General features: G+C 37.4%; 2 protein-coding genes across 2 annotated transcripts; both read right to left on the minus strand.

The window, feature by feature from the left end:
- Positions 1-1,790: 1,790 nt before the first annotated feature.
- Positions 1,791-5,604, minus strand: snx12 (sorting nexin 12). Its single transcript, XM_023429412.2, has 4 exons — positions 5,228-5,604; positions 3,208-3,303; positions 2,756-2,880; positions 1,791-2,323 (listed from the first exon to the last, which is right to left on the minus strand). Exons 1-4 carry the CDS (start codon positions 5,390-5,392, stop codon positions 2,221-2,223), a joined length of 489 nt encoding a protein of 162 aa, XP_023285180.1. The 5' UTR covers positions 5,393-5,604; the 3' UTR covers positions 1,791-2,220.
- A 113-nt stretch (positions 5,605-5,717) lies between these two features.
- Positions 5,718-12,113, minus strand: LOC111672069 (cytokine receptor common subunit gamma-like). Its single transcript, XM_023429355.2, has 8 exons — positions 11,967-12,113; positions 11,270-11,360; positions 9,790-9,962; positions 9,349-9,482; positions 9,068-9,233; positions 8,710-8,809; positions 8,313-8,370; positions 5,718-7,689 (listed from the first exon to the last, which is right to left on the minus strand). Exons 1-8 carry the CDS (start codon positions 12,028-12,030, stop codon positions 7,450-7,452), a joined length of 1,026 nt encoding a protein of 341 aa, XP_023285123.1. The 5' UTR covers positions 12,031-12,113; the 3' UTR covers positions 5,718-7,449.
- Between the last annotated feature and the right edge of the window lie 506 nt (positions 12,114-12,619).

Below are 12,619 nucleotides of genomic sequence, written 5' to 3' on the forward strand. Positions count from 1 at the left end.
CCCCCCCCCCCCCCCGCCCCCCCATAACTTTTAACCAACTGCTAAACTTTTAAAATAATCAAATTCACATTTTATGCAATTGCATATTTTCTATGTGTGCAGGAATCCTGTTTGTATTTGTGTAATGCATTTCTTGTTAGATGAGGCAGTTGCTTGGGTCTACATACAGTCAAAAACACTGAACAGAGTTGCAACACTGTTGTCCACGTGTATTCTTGTTTTCCACAGTGGAAAACAAATATGCAGATGGATTTTTAAGTTGTACACTCATTCAAAAGTATCAGGCATATTTTGAAAATACCATTAAGTCCCAGAATAAAACTGGGCAAGCTGATTCCTGCACTTTGTTGGTGTCAGGATGTGGAGTGCCAGCAATACTCAAGACATAGTGAACAGATCTTTGCCTCCATTAATGTGTTGTATTTAGATTGACAATACTTTGCGGACTGTAATGTAATTAACTCTTATTCAAACAGACAGGCAGGTTAAAAAAAAAAAAAGATGTGATTGCTAGTTTAATACGAGCTAAACATGGTACATTACACAAGTCTGCATGCAGTATGTCATGACATAGTGTCAGAACTAATATGGCCTGAGCTGAGGGGCTGCAGTGCATCAAACTTCACCACTAAGCACCATGCAATGCAGATGTCAATTTCATGTGTTTTTTTTTTTTTGTTGCCATGATTCTCTTCCTGTGTTTTTAAGACTTGCAAGGGATCAATATGTGGTAAGTGGAATGCAATGTGTTTTTTTTATTGATGCTTTATATATAGACAATAAATTCCACTGATGTAGTTCATTAGACATAAAATGTGTCTAATGAAGTGTATACAGTGTTGAATTGGTAGATGCAAGAGACAGGTGTAACTTGAACATAAAAATGCAGGATATATCAATGTTTACTTCATGGCAGAATTTATCCAAACACAGATTTATCCATGTTTGAAAAACCTGAATTTAAGGAAATTTGAATCAACAGACGGAAACAGCATGATGGTGATCAGAGGCATGTAAAATAATTTGTCAGCGAGACACACATATATTGCAAAGGCAGCGTGCAAGTTTGCCATGCAGCAAATGATTAGTGCGGTTGATAATGACAATGTATCAGAATTAGTTTGGAAAGAAATGTTTCAAAAAGAGTTCTAGTCATGGGTGACGTACAGACTTAGCCGCTATTAAACAATAGTTCACATAACTCAAAACACTAGTGGTGGTTTGTCTTTCCAGTGGTCTGATACTGGGGGACTAAGGAACTTCTGCAAGCCAGTTTCTGAAAAGCAGCTAATTTACTCTAGTGCACTCATTGCCAATTAAAAACTTCCAACTTTATATGAAATTTTACATTCATTTTTCTTTACATGCTTGATAACGGCTAATGCAAAACTGGATTGCAGAATGTTCTTCCCTTTGCAACACACCATGATGACGCCAACATTTTTTTGGCAATAACTGGTTGTGTTGTGTGACAGCCAGGGACTATGTGTGGTATATTTACAAGGTAAAATGACGTTGTTGTCTGATCTCTGTGATTTTTTTATATATGCTGCTAGCATTGTTTTACTCAAGTATTTGTGAACTATCGCCTTTGGTCTTTGCAGTGCCCATGCAACCACCTTTAACTTCCTGAAAGCTCTTAGAGACAGGAGAAAATAAAGCAAACTTACTTCATTCATACCTAAAAAAAAAAACAAACAAAAAAACAAAAACAAAGAGAATAAAACATGATCAGTCTTATTTACAGTCTGCACACATCCCTATGGTACACATTAGTGCCAACACACACATTTAGATATTATTCTACTTTATTCACATTATATTACAATGATGAATATATGACACTCATCAGGGAAAGACTGAATATATCGTACATTATTTTCATTCCTGAAAATTGCGATTAAGAGCCAAATCTTCACGATACAATCACAACTATGGAGGGGTGCTTCCCTAATTGTACAGTTATAAAACAAATGCACAAGGGAGAGAAGAGTCACAGAGTTGTCTGAAACATTATCAACATTTCCTGATGTATAGTAGAAGAACATACTCTAACTCCAAGATAGAGTGAATATGACTTTACGATGGTATACAGAGAGAGAGAGAGAGAGAGAGAGAGAGAGAGAGAGGTTAGAGAAGTTGTGAGGGAATAGAAAGGCAAGTCGGTCCGTTCTACAACGCAGAATTTAACCCCCACATGCCTATCTCCCTCAGTAAACCCTAGTGTCGTACTTTTCCAGGAATGTAGTTACGGTCAATGCTTTCCTCTTGCAGAAACATGTGAAGACAGCGCTCATTCTGGGCCAAGGGGTGACCTGCAATTCTACAGAAATATACACACAGACGGACAACAGAAAAAAATTCACTCAATGCTCATTTGAAATGCTTTTCATGGAGGTCGGTGAAATGCAATTGTGGATTAGCTAGTTGACGTGGTGCTGCTTTTCCAGACACAGATTAGGTTAAGCCTTGTGTATGGCTCGACACTTTTGGCAATGCCTGACTCATACTGAATATGTGAAATTCTGCTTCGACTAACACATTTTGTTGCTATAAAACATGCAAGGAGCACAATAAGAGCTTTGATACATGCTTTCCTGGATTTAACCATCCCACAGAGCTCAGTGATAGAATAATACAGAACTGTTCTTGTCTTGTAGTTCCTCTTTCAGCAATCCATTAGAATTTCAAACTCTCTTCCACATTTTTATGTGACAGATATGTTAGTTTAATTTAGGTTTTTGAACTGGCTGACCTGTTGATGAACTGCTCCAGGCCCGATCGCCGCTCTTCAATAAAGGACTCCTCGAAAAGGCCCTCATCTCCGCGGAATGGCAACTGTCTCTTCAGGGCTTTGCCCGGCAGAGGTGGTACTACAATCTGAAGGTGTCAGAGGTCAGAGGTCAAAAATATCCAGTATAATCTGAAAGTTTCATCAGCTAATTTGAGCCCTAGTTCGATGGCGGTGTAGAGGTACAGTTAATCAAGGTCACCACAAAACTTTTCATTTCATTTTCAATATTAATGCAGAAGATGAAACCTACAGTATATCCCCAATCCTAATGACATGTGAGAAACTATTTACAGATTATATTTTTCCACCTATAACTCCAACATTATCACTTATCAGATTGTTGTAACCATTAGTTTGCACCTGCCAGTCTACTTAAATTATTAGCCTGAAGCATGCCATTGTTGCTCACTCACCTTACTGTCTCTTTCCAGCTCATTCTTTAACCACTCAAAGTCACTGTATCTTCTTCTCACACAGGAATCCTTCAGTTTGAAAATGGGAAGGTTTGTCTACACAGAGAAAAAAAAATACAAAGCAAAATATACCCTCTATTTATACTGAATCATTTGCACATAGTCACTGTTGGAGGGTGAGAACAGGCCTTGCTCAACAATTGCCAACTACCAAGCCTCACTGACAGTGCTGAAGGTATTGTGGTGTCTCAAGAGACAAAGGCCTTATGTAGAGAAAACAAATATCTCTTCATATCTCACCATAATTTGACAAAATCATCAGTCATCAAAAAGTGTGAAATGCCAAACTGCTAATGTGTCATCTTAATAGCTGTTCACACAAACAGTTCAAAAACTCAAAGAAATCCAATTTTACAATATAAAAATATATATATTAAAAAAAGACATGCAGGACATGGTTTGCATATTTGCATATGATATCCGATAAATTTCTGTTAATCATCCTATGGATTAAATGTCTTAGCAATGTTTTATCTGCCCAAAAATGAGCTAAGGATATGTCTAATCAGTGAAAAATGAGATGAACAGTCTAACTGTCTGTGCATAAAAAACCTGAAATCGATTTCACCTTATTGTGTCAGGTGTTTCTTTGAAATGCATATAAAAGATGTCCAGCAAGTGAATCTAATTCACAGAATGCTGAAATGTGTGCAGTTTAATTAAAAGGCAGATTATGAATTTACATTTTAAGGTTTTCAAAGTGTGTAACTGGCATTAATTTGTCTAATTGGCAATTTCATTTCTCAATTATCTGTCAGTGTTTCAGTGGCTATTGAGAGCATGATACTTTTGAATGTAAGTCTGAAGGCAGTTAATCACTGTGCTTTCCAGTTAAGGCTGGTGTCTGGACTGATCTGGCTTTGTTCAAGTTTGTCTGTAATTGTGAGACAGCGATGTTTGAACATGCAATTTAAAAAAAAAAACGACCTTAAACAGGTGAGAGGTGAAAACAGTAACTTGTTTACATTATTATGGACTTACTCTCCCTGGAGACAGCCGCAAACGACACAAAATAAGTTAAAAAAAAGTCCCCCGTCAAGACAAAGCTAGTAAGCTGCAATTACGCAATTACAGTGCAAGCATCAGCTTCCTGAAAATGTCTTGAAAGTTTGCTGTGTCAGTGATTTTCTCTGTCACACAATTTACTGCTTTAACTGCCGGTCTAAGAGACTAAGAAGTTTTAACTTACCACTCCTCTTACTATAACCACCACTGTTCATCATCCATGTGCTTATTACTTAATGTGAATAATAATTTAAATATAAGTAAGAAACTTTACTGCATGTCATTTCTCCCCTTTCCATGAAACCACCCACACTAACATTCCTCATTCAGCTACTTTGCGTTAACGTTACACTTGTACTATACTTTTACCAGTGTAAAAGAGTCTGTTTTAAGTCAACGTTATCGACAAACGTTATTGGTGTTTGACAACTAGATAGGCAAAAAATGTTACATTATCAATTATTTTGCTGACTGTGATAGTGGAAGTAGCAGTTAGCTTCATGGTGTCTGCTGGGACTACCGTATTTTTCTACCATCGTAATTTTTCATTCCGTGTCTCTGGACTTGGCTAGCTACAGAGCACTTAGTTAAGAAACATGAAAGTATAACGTTAACTCTGCACTCTAAAACTGTAAATCTGCTTTCTCCATGTATGATGGAAGAAGCCACTATCTTCACGAAACTTCTACATGCCAGCCTTGCTAACGCTACACCAACCAACCTCTAAACCCACAAGGTAGGCCGCTGACAATCCTCGGTCCTCGAGTTTTACTGGCGTCCCACCTTGAGCTACCCCTAACGCCTAACGTCAACGTCACAGCTCGGTCCGTGTTTTGACATCAGCACAGCGGGTAAACATGCTAACGCTAGCAACAACAGTGTAATTACCAGTTAGCTTAGCGAGGAAAAGCTAATGCTGCAACAAGGTGTTTTGGCTTGCGGCTCCAACACTTACCCGCATGCGAACTTCGTAAGTTGTGTAACGGTTCCGTCCAACTCCAACGATTTGTGGATCATAAACGTCTATTTCCAGAAAATTGCTTGGGGGGCCGTAAGCATCCGTCAGGTCCTGGGGCTTGGAATTCAACCGGCGAGTGTCGGCCACCGCAGACTCTGTCATTTTGTCGGGTTGTAATCTTTGGATGACCGACGGCAAATTAGCGTCAAAGCAACTAAATGCACGGTAAAATCTTAAATCTCATCTGAAGACATCAATTGATTGCAGTAGCCGATCGGTTCAGCTAGGGAAGTAGCTGACTTGTATCTCTCTTCTTGCGGGGGCCAGCCGCCCTGCGCCCTACCCTTCTTGAATCTGGAAAATGCGTTGACTCAGTTCCGTGCTGTGCGGGACACTCTGCACTCCCTCTAACGGACACGGGGATAACTAGACCGGACAGATTGAATTAAAATCAATCGCTGCAGTTTTACTATTCATAGGACACAGCTTCTGACGAAAATAGACATATATTTTTTATTTTTCAAACAGGCAGGGAAAAATACAGCTAGGACATTACAGCTGAGTCAGTTATACACAATGTAGGAAACAAACACTAAAATGCAAGTAGGTTACAATATTAAAAACCAAAATTTAAAAGTACATTCAAAGATATTTAGATAGGTAACATTCAAAATGATAGGAATATAAAACAAAAGTGGTGTGGCTGGGATGTACTATTGTGATACTGGTGTATATATCAACATGACCATATAGATATTGTAATGTGGTGTCACTTTCTAATAAGACACCTTTTATTACAGGGGTTATTAATTTTATTATGCATTATAGAGCAGTTGGAAGACCTTGATAAGAACACACTTTTCGGTTGCCAGGTTGTGAAAAATTCCATTGGCTGGTGCTTAACCTTTGTATTTGGTAATAATAGAGTTATTAATACAGTAGTCCAGTAAGCCAACTTTACAGTTATAAATCTTAATAAATGTTAAAAATAGATTTTGCACTAGATGCTCTGCAACCTTTTCTAGCTAGCTAAAAAGAGAAAACAAGTGTCATATTGGAGAAAGATAAAGACTAGCCAAAGGAACTTTATAGACTTGACTACCACAAAGGTACACATATAGCATTAGTAAGTGTTTTTTTAATCAATAATTTTTTTTTTTAACCATTAGTAAAATATTTCCAAGTATTAACAAAGCTAAGAGTTTATAAGTTGAATTTACAACCCATTTTTTAGGTACCTTATTAGAAAGTATTATATGAATTTGACTCACTTAGTGAGTTAACAGTGAATGTTGGTTTCTTGGCTGTTATCTACACTGTTTTTTTAATTAATCTTTATAACTTCTTTTATCATAGTTCACAGTAAATATCTAAAATAAACCACATAACCAACAAGATATTTTGTCAAAAAATATATATTTAGTTATCACCCAATCCTTTTGAAACTAACACTCACTCACAATAACTGTAACTTATTAACTGCAACTGCTAACACAGTTCTTCTTTACATTACAAAACAAACAAAAAAAACAAATGCACCTTGAACAAGTCATTTTCTCCACACACTGTTGAAATGAACTGAAATGTTTTCCTGAAGTTGTCAAACTCAGAGAGTCAAGGTCATATGGGACGCAATCGTAAATATTCAAACTTTGTTCTTGAGTTGGGCAGTACCAGAGTCTGTAAAGTTGATATCATATTCTGGTCAGTATATAAACTAGTCTATTTGGTTGTACACTTTGTTATGTGTTTAATTAGATAATATATTACAAAAGATTAACTATATGAAAAGTGTAGTTTTAGGCTGATAACAGTTTTTAAGAAACATTTACATTCCTCATGAGTATAGTAAGGCACAAATCCTTAAACATTAACCTTAAGATCCAGTACATTAATATGTGTACTTCTCCAAAGTTATCATCTCATAAGCAAGACAGACATATGAATTTTAGGGAGATTTTACATTGTTTTGAGTTTCCTTTGTTTTCTTTTTTATCTGTATCTGCTGCATTTGGTGGTTGGTATCCTTAACCGCTAATAGCTTTAATTTAATTGACTGCTTTCGAGTGCCTCAAGCAGATATCCGTTTTCTTCTCGTAAGGGGAGCTATAAGACCATAGATTATTTTCTGACCCTTGCAGTCATGCAGGAGATGTGTCTATCACTATAAGTATTTCTGGATTGCTTTGGTAAACCCAGGCCTGACTGAGAGGCTGTTGCTACTCCTGAGATGAGACAAGAATTGCAGAGGTGGAAGAGGAGCAAGGGGTAGACTGGTCTTCTGATTCGTTCCCAGGGATGGAGCAGTCGGTTTGGTCGGTGGTGACAGAGAAGGTAGAGCCGTCAGAGCTCTCGCTGTCGGACTCGGAGACCGGGCAGTACTCACGGACAGGACAGGCATGCTCATTGTAGTTAGCCTTAAAATTCCCTTTCAGGCCTTTGGAGAATTGAAGCCAATCCTTAAAGAAAGATAAAAAAATGTACTTTCATCAGTTGAATATGAGCACTGTGGTTATTTATATAGGGACATACAGTTTGAGAGCCCAAGACCTTAAATATTTATATTATTGGCTTTGTAATATCTCTAAAATGTTTATGTTTTAACCATGCTAGTGGTCCAGACTGAAATATCTCAACAACTACTGAATGGATTACCATGAAATTTTGTACATATATTCATGGTCTGGACCTTGGTGATTCCCTGACTTTTTCTCTAGCGCCACCATGAGGTTTACATTTGTGGTTCTTAGATAAATGTCTCAGCAACTGTTAGGTCTGCCATGTACTTTGGTACAAATACTCATGTCCTCCTCCTTTCAAGCATCATCACTGAGGCAAAACTTAAATTAGTCCAGTTGACCAATGAAATTCCCATCATTGTGTTTAGACCTAATTAGCAAAGGTTAGCATACTGACACGCTATGCTAAGGTGGTTAACATGGCAAGTCTCACCTGCTTACAGTTACAGTCTCATATGGATGCTAATATGGCTGTAGGTTTTAAGTCTTGTCAGTTAATTCTTTCAATGACTGCATTAGCTTTTTTCTGGGTAGAAGACACGGGGCTGCTGGATGCTACTCACCTCGATGTCGTTAAAGACTGGGGATGGCTTGGGAACAGGGATGGGGATGATTCTCAGCCTGTATTGGAGGTAGGCACATTCTTACTCTTAGATGATCACATCAACAGCAGCTCATCTATACTACTTATGTTCCCTGTAAGTCTTCAGCTCTGTCATTGAGTGAGGTTTGGTTATGGAAGAGGTTGTCAAATAACTGAAAATGTATTAATATATAATATGATTGTTATTCTATCATCCCTTACATTTACTGCTGCTCTAGACAAGTAACAACTGTTGGTAACCTCATAAAATTAATGAAAAACTGAGGAAATAAGTACACATTGCTGACACGCTACCATACTATACACCATAACACTATAACTACCAACATTTATATATGACATACGGGCCAACCCACCTTTCATGATGCAGCAACATCGTGACCAGTAGGACAAGGGTGAAAGCACCCACCACATACAGGAATGGAGTCCATACAGACATATTTATCTGATTAGTGTCTGAATGGAGGACAGAGAGGTGGATATCAATTATTTCATTATCTAGTTAAATTCTTCTTGTTTTAGCATTGTAGCTGATAATTATTGTGTCATCCAGCCAGTTGCTCCTCTGTAGCTGTACAATGTTTTTGAAAAAATGCCCAGATATTTCTTCTGTGCCTGAGACTTGTTTAGTAGGTAATGTTGCAGTTTCTATAGGTAGCCAGTAGAGGTCAGGGATTACTTCATTACTATTTCAGAAAATATAGGCAATTTTACCTGTGCTGTTGTTGGATCCCCAAACCACAGGCTCGCTCCAGTTACTCCAGAATAAAGACTCTCCACAGTTGCTCCCTATTCTGCTTCGCACTTGCAGCTCATACTGGGAACTGCTGGAGGGCAAGTTGATGCAGAAATTCTGTCTCCCGGTGATGATTCTATTACTCTGGAAAAGAACACGGAGTTGAGGAGGAAGATGCGTCGGAAGGGAAGACAAAAAAAAATGATAATGAAGCAAAGAATGAAAAAGAAGGATGAGACTGTTTACTCAGATTGCTTACCTCCCACTTCTTATTGTTGGTCCTGAAGCGAACCTCACTCTCAACACACCCTGAATAAGTCTGGTTCCAGTAAAACCACAGGTTAAAGTCAGTTCCATTCTCGACAGTCAGGTTTACTGGTGGATATAACTGGACTGAGAAGAGACAGACAGATTCAATTACAGAGAATACAATATACAATGTGGCAACAAGAGGGCAGACATGCCAATATATATGTACATTTTTACAGCCTGTTTGTATGTCAGAATACTATCATTGTTTTTCTTTCCCTGGAAGAAAATGATGTTGAAGTTGAAGTTAAACCTGTGCTCCACCAGGAGGTGTAAAAACAAAAATACTTCCATTGAATAAAATTCACTGCTTCATTCATTGTTTTTTTTTGTTTTTTTTTTTTGAATAGTACCCTCCAGTGTTATGTTACACCCTAGTAAATAAGCATACCTTTGTCTTTCAGATGGTGATGCTTCGTATAGGTCTTGTTGCCATGTGCCAGTTTTGTGCTAAAATCGATGAACCTTTTGGATCGCCCCTCATAGGGCTGGTCACATCCAATGTTAACGCTGTTCTCTGACATGTAGGTGGTACAGTTACGGAATTCTTTATCAGTGTTGAACCTGTGTAGAAATAACTATTTAGGCATTCACACACAAAGCAAAGAAAGCTATGCAGGCATATCGACTGTAAATGTGGCACTGAACCACTTCATAATCAGGTCATCTGCAGTGGGAATATTGGATACTGGTAGTTGTTTACTACAGTATCCAGTCAGTTTTGGGGAAGGATTAGCTAAACATATTCGGTTATAACAAGTTGTACTTTTCTTGGTGATATTTAACTCTGTAATTTGCTACACTTTGATGTCAGGGTCTGTATTTATCAAATATATAGATAAAGATCAAATATATCTTGTAAGAGTTAGGCAAGAGGTAAGAAACATGTATTAAGTGACTAACTTACGCCTCTCAAATCTCACTTTTAATCACATGCGCTCTGAGCAGCAAAGGCCAATCAGAGACAGAAGCAGAGGCCGATCAGAGACAAGGACTTAACCTCCACCCCTCTTATTTAAAAAAAATCCTTATATCTTCCCTATATCTTATTCTGCTATTCTGCAGAAACATGTGATTTTAATTTTATTTGTGTGAAATCTTTAATGCAGCCATTAGCAATTACTATATTGAATTAACAACTCTCTAATACATTTATGTTACATAAACAGGGATGATATAGCAAGAAACAAACAGAAATTGTGCTGTTGGTTGGTGAGGTATATCAGACAAATCATTTAAAGAGAATTTAGCCCCGCACAGACAATTACAGACATTAACTGTGTGTATGGTTTTCTTTGTTGTTAAGATAAATGCAACTGTTAGGCAATAGGGACCATTGGGACAAAGCTTGGTGGCCTGCAGCAATGGTGTGCTGGTGGGACATAAAAAAAATCCATAAAGTTGGTACCAGCAGGAAAAGTCCAGGGCTAAATTTCTGTCCCTGTCCAATCATGGCTCTCTCTCCATCAAGTGAATGTCATTCTTGTTTTACATCGGTTTCTGTCACGTTCCCTCTTCACCTTCTTTGTCTCTTACGACAACAAGGCTCTTTTTTATGAGACATTTCATACCCAGACAGAATTGCATAGTGAAAGCAAGCTTATAGGGAACCAATATAAACGGCAATGGTGAGTATTCATTTTTCTATAGCATTACATTATGCAATCAACATTTACTTCATAATGATGAGTTGAAAATAAAGGTGAGTGAAAGTAAAAGTGAAGAATTTTTACTTTTCTTAAATTTCACTCTTAGAAATTTGAGAAATTATGATAAACACTAAATAAAATATAAATACATTCAGATGACATTAAAAAAATTGTTTTATGGTTGAAGTTGTATTCTAAGACAACTGTCACCAAATTACTAACTTGCTCTGGAAGGTGTAATTGATCTCTGGCGCCCCCTGCTTATTCCAGGAACAACTAACATATTTCAGATGCACCACCAAACAGTCCACATCTGTCAGAGACACAAGAGAACAACAGAATAGTTTCATGAAGACAATAATTCAAAGGTCTTTGGAGTTACACTCATGTATAGTCAATAAACCTACAGAAATGTCAGTAGACAAATGGCAGTCCCCTCTCTCTCTGTCTCATACACACAGACACACACACACACACACACACACAATGAGGAAATGGATGCAAAATGACGTCAAGGGGAATTTATGTATTAGGAAGCAAGGTTCTACTTTAAAATAAGAATTTAATTAATTTTTATAATTCAAGTGATTGATTATTTACAATATTAAGGCCTAATCATATTTCAAGGCAGATGTGCTGCTAGCTCCTTTTACTCTTGGATTTATATTTAGAAAACGTTTAGAAAATGTTTTAGTTAAAATCACTCATACAACATCCATTGTAAAGATTGTTGTTCATGATGGCTTAATAACTAATATTATAGATATAAAAACGATTAACAAAGAAAATAGCCTCACATAATGATGGGAAACAATATGGTCTGCCTATTTACACACCCACAAGGGCTAAAACAGTTGTTATTAATATAAGTTGCCTATAATTTAAAAAATTGAAAATGTTAAATGTTAAATTTTGTTACCAGGCGGTTCTTTGGCAAACACATAACCCGTCAGACAGAGAAGCAGAAGAAGTCCAGTCGACATCGTGCTCACAGTATCGGTTCAAGTCTACTTCAGCATCAAAGTATTTTCATTTCTGGCTATGCTGCTCTTAGCGTTCGTGGGTTTTGTTTCCTGTAAACGGAAGCGAGATATTAGGCAACAGATCAAGATCACATGTTTGCAGTTATATGCCTTATGCAGTACGGCTTTAATATCAAATAACTCACAATTTGACATTTAGGCGATATTTGACCTACCTATACCAACTGTAACTGATAAAGCCTTAGAGCCACGTGGACATGATAATTCAAAATTATACCAAATATATTATAACCTAAATGACTGACTGAAAAAAATCAGACACAATATATTGGATTAACATTTTCCATCTAAATATAAATGGAGGAACGTCTTTCTGCGTCTCAGATTTCTATCTGTCTGTCGTCAGTCTGTCTGTCGTTTCTCGACAACCGCTCGTCCAATAGACTTAACAATTCAGAGCTGTAAGAGGGTTACAGTTTTTTTTTAATATGTGGTTATCTAGACAGAGGAAACATTAAATGGAAGTCGATTAGTAAGCAGGCATTTAACTGGAAGAAGGAAGTAGACATGGCTAAACTGAAGCAAGCAC

This window comes from Seriola lalandi, unplaced genomic scaffold (genome assembly GCF_002814215.2).
Source record: "Seriola lalandi dorsalis isolate HSWRI2012SDOR001 ecotype SW California unplaced genomic scaffold, Sedor1 jcf7180002054893, whole genome shotgun sequence".
In the NCBI taxonomy this organism is placed as follows: domain Eukaryota; kingdom Metazoa; phylum Chordata; class Actinopteri; order Carangiformes; family Carangidae; genus Seriola; species Seriola lalandi.

Excerpts from the sequence above, each read along its gene's own strand:
- LOC111672069 (XM_023429355.2), bottom strand. The coding sequence starts at position 12,030 with ATGTCGACTGGACTTCTTCTGCTTCTCTGTCTGACGGGTTATGTGTTT. Across the intron at positions 11,361-11,966 it reads GTTTGCCAAAGAACCGCCTG|ATGTGGACTGTTTGGTGGTG; the intron begins GTAACAAAATTT and ends TGTCTCTGACAG. Across the intron at positions 9,483-9,789 it reads TCACCATCTGAAAGACAAAG|TCCAGTTATATCCACCAGTA; the intron begins GTATGCTTATTT and ends GTCTCTTCTCAG.
- snx12 (XM_023429412.2), bottom strand. The coding sequence starts at position 5,392 with ATGACAGAGTCTGCGGTGGCCGACACTCGCCGGTTGAATTCCAAGCCC. Across the intron at positions 3,304-5,227 it reads CTTACGAAGTTCGCATGCGG|ACAAACCTTCCCATTTTCAA; the intron begins GTAAGTGTTGGA and ends TTCTCTGTGTAG. Across the intron at positions 2,324-2,755 it reads CTGGAGCAGTTCATCAACAG|AATTGCAGGTCACCCCTTGG; the intron begins GTCAGCCAGTTC and ends ATATTTCTGTAG.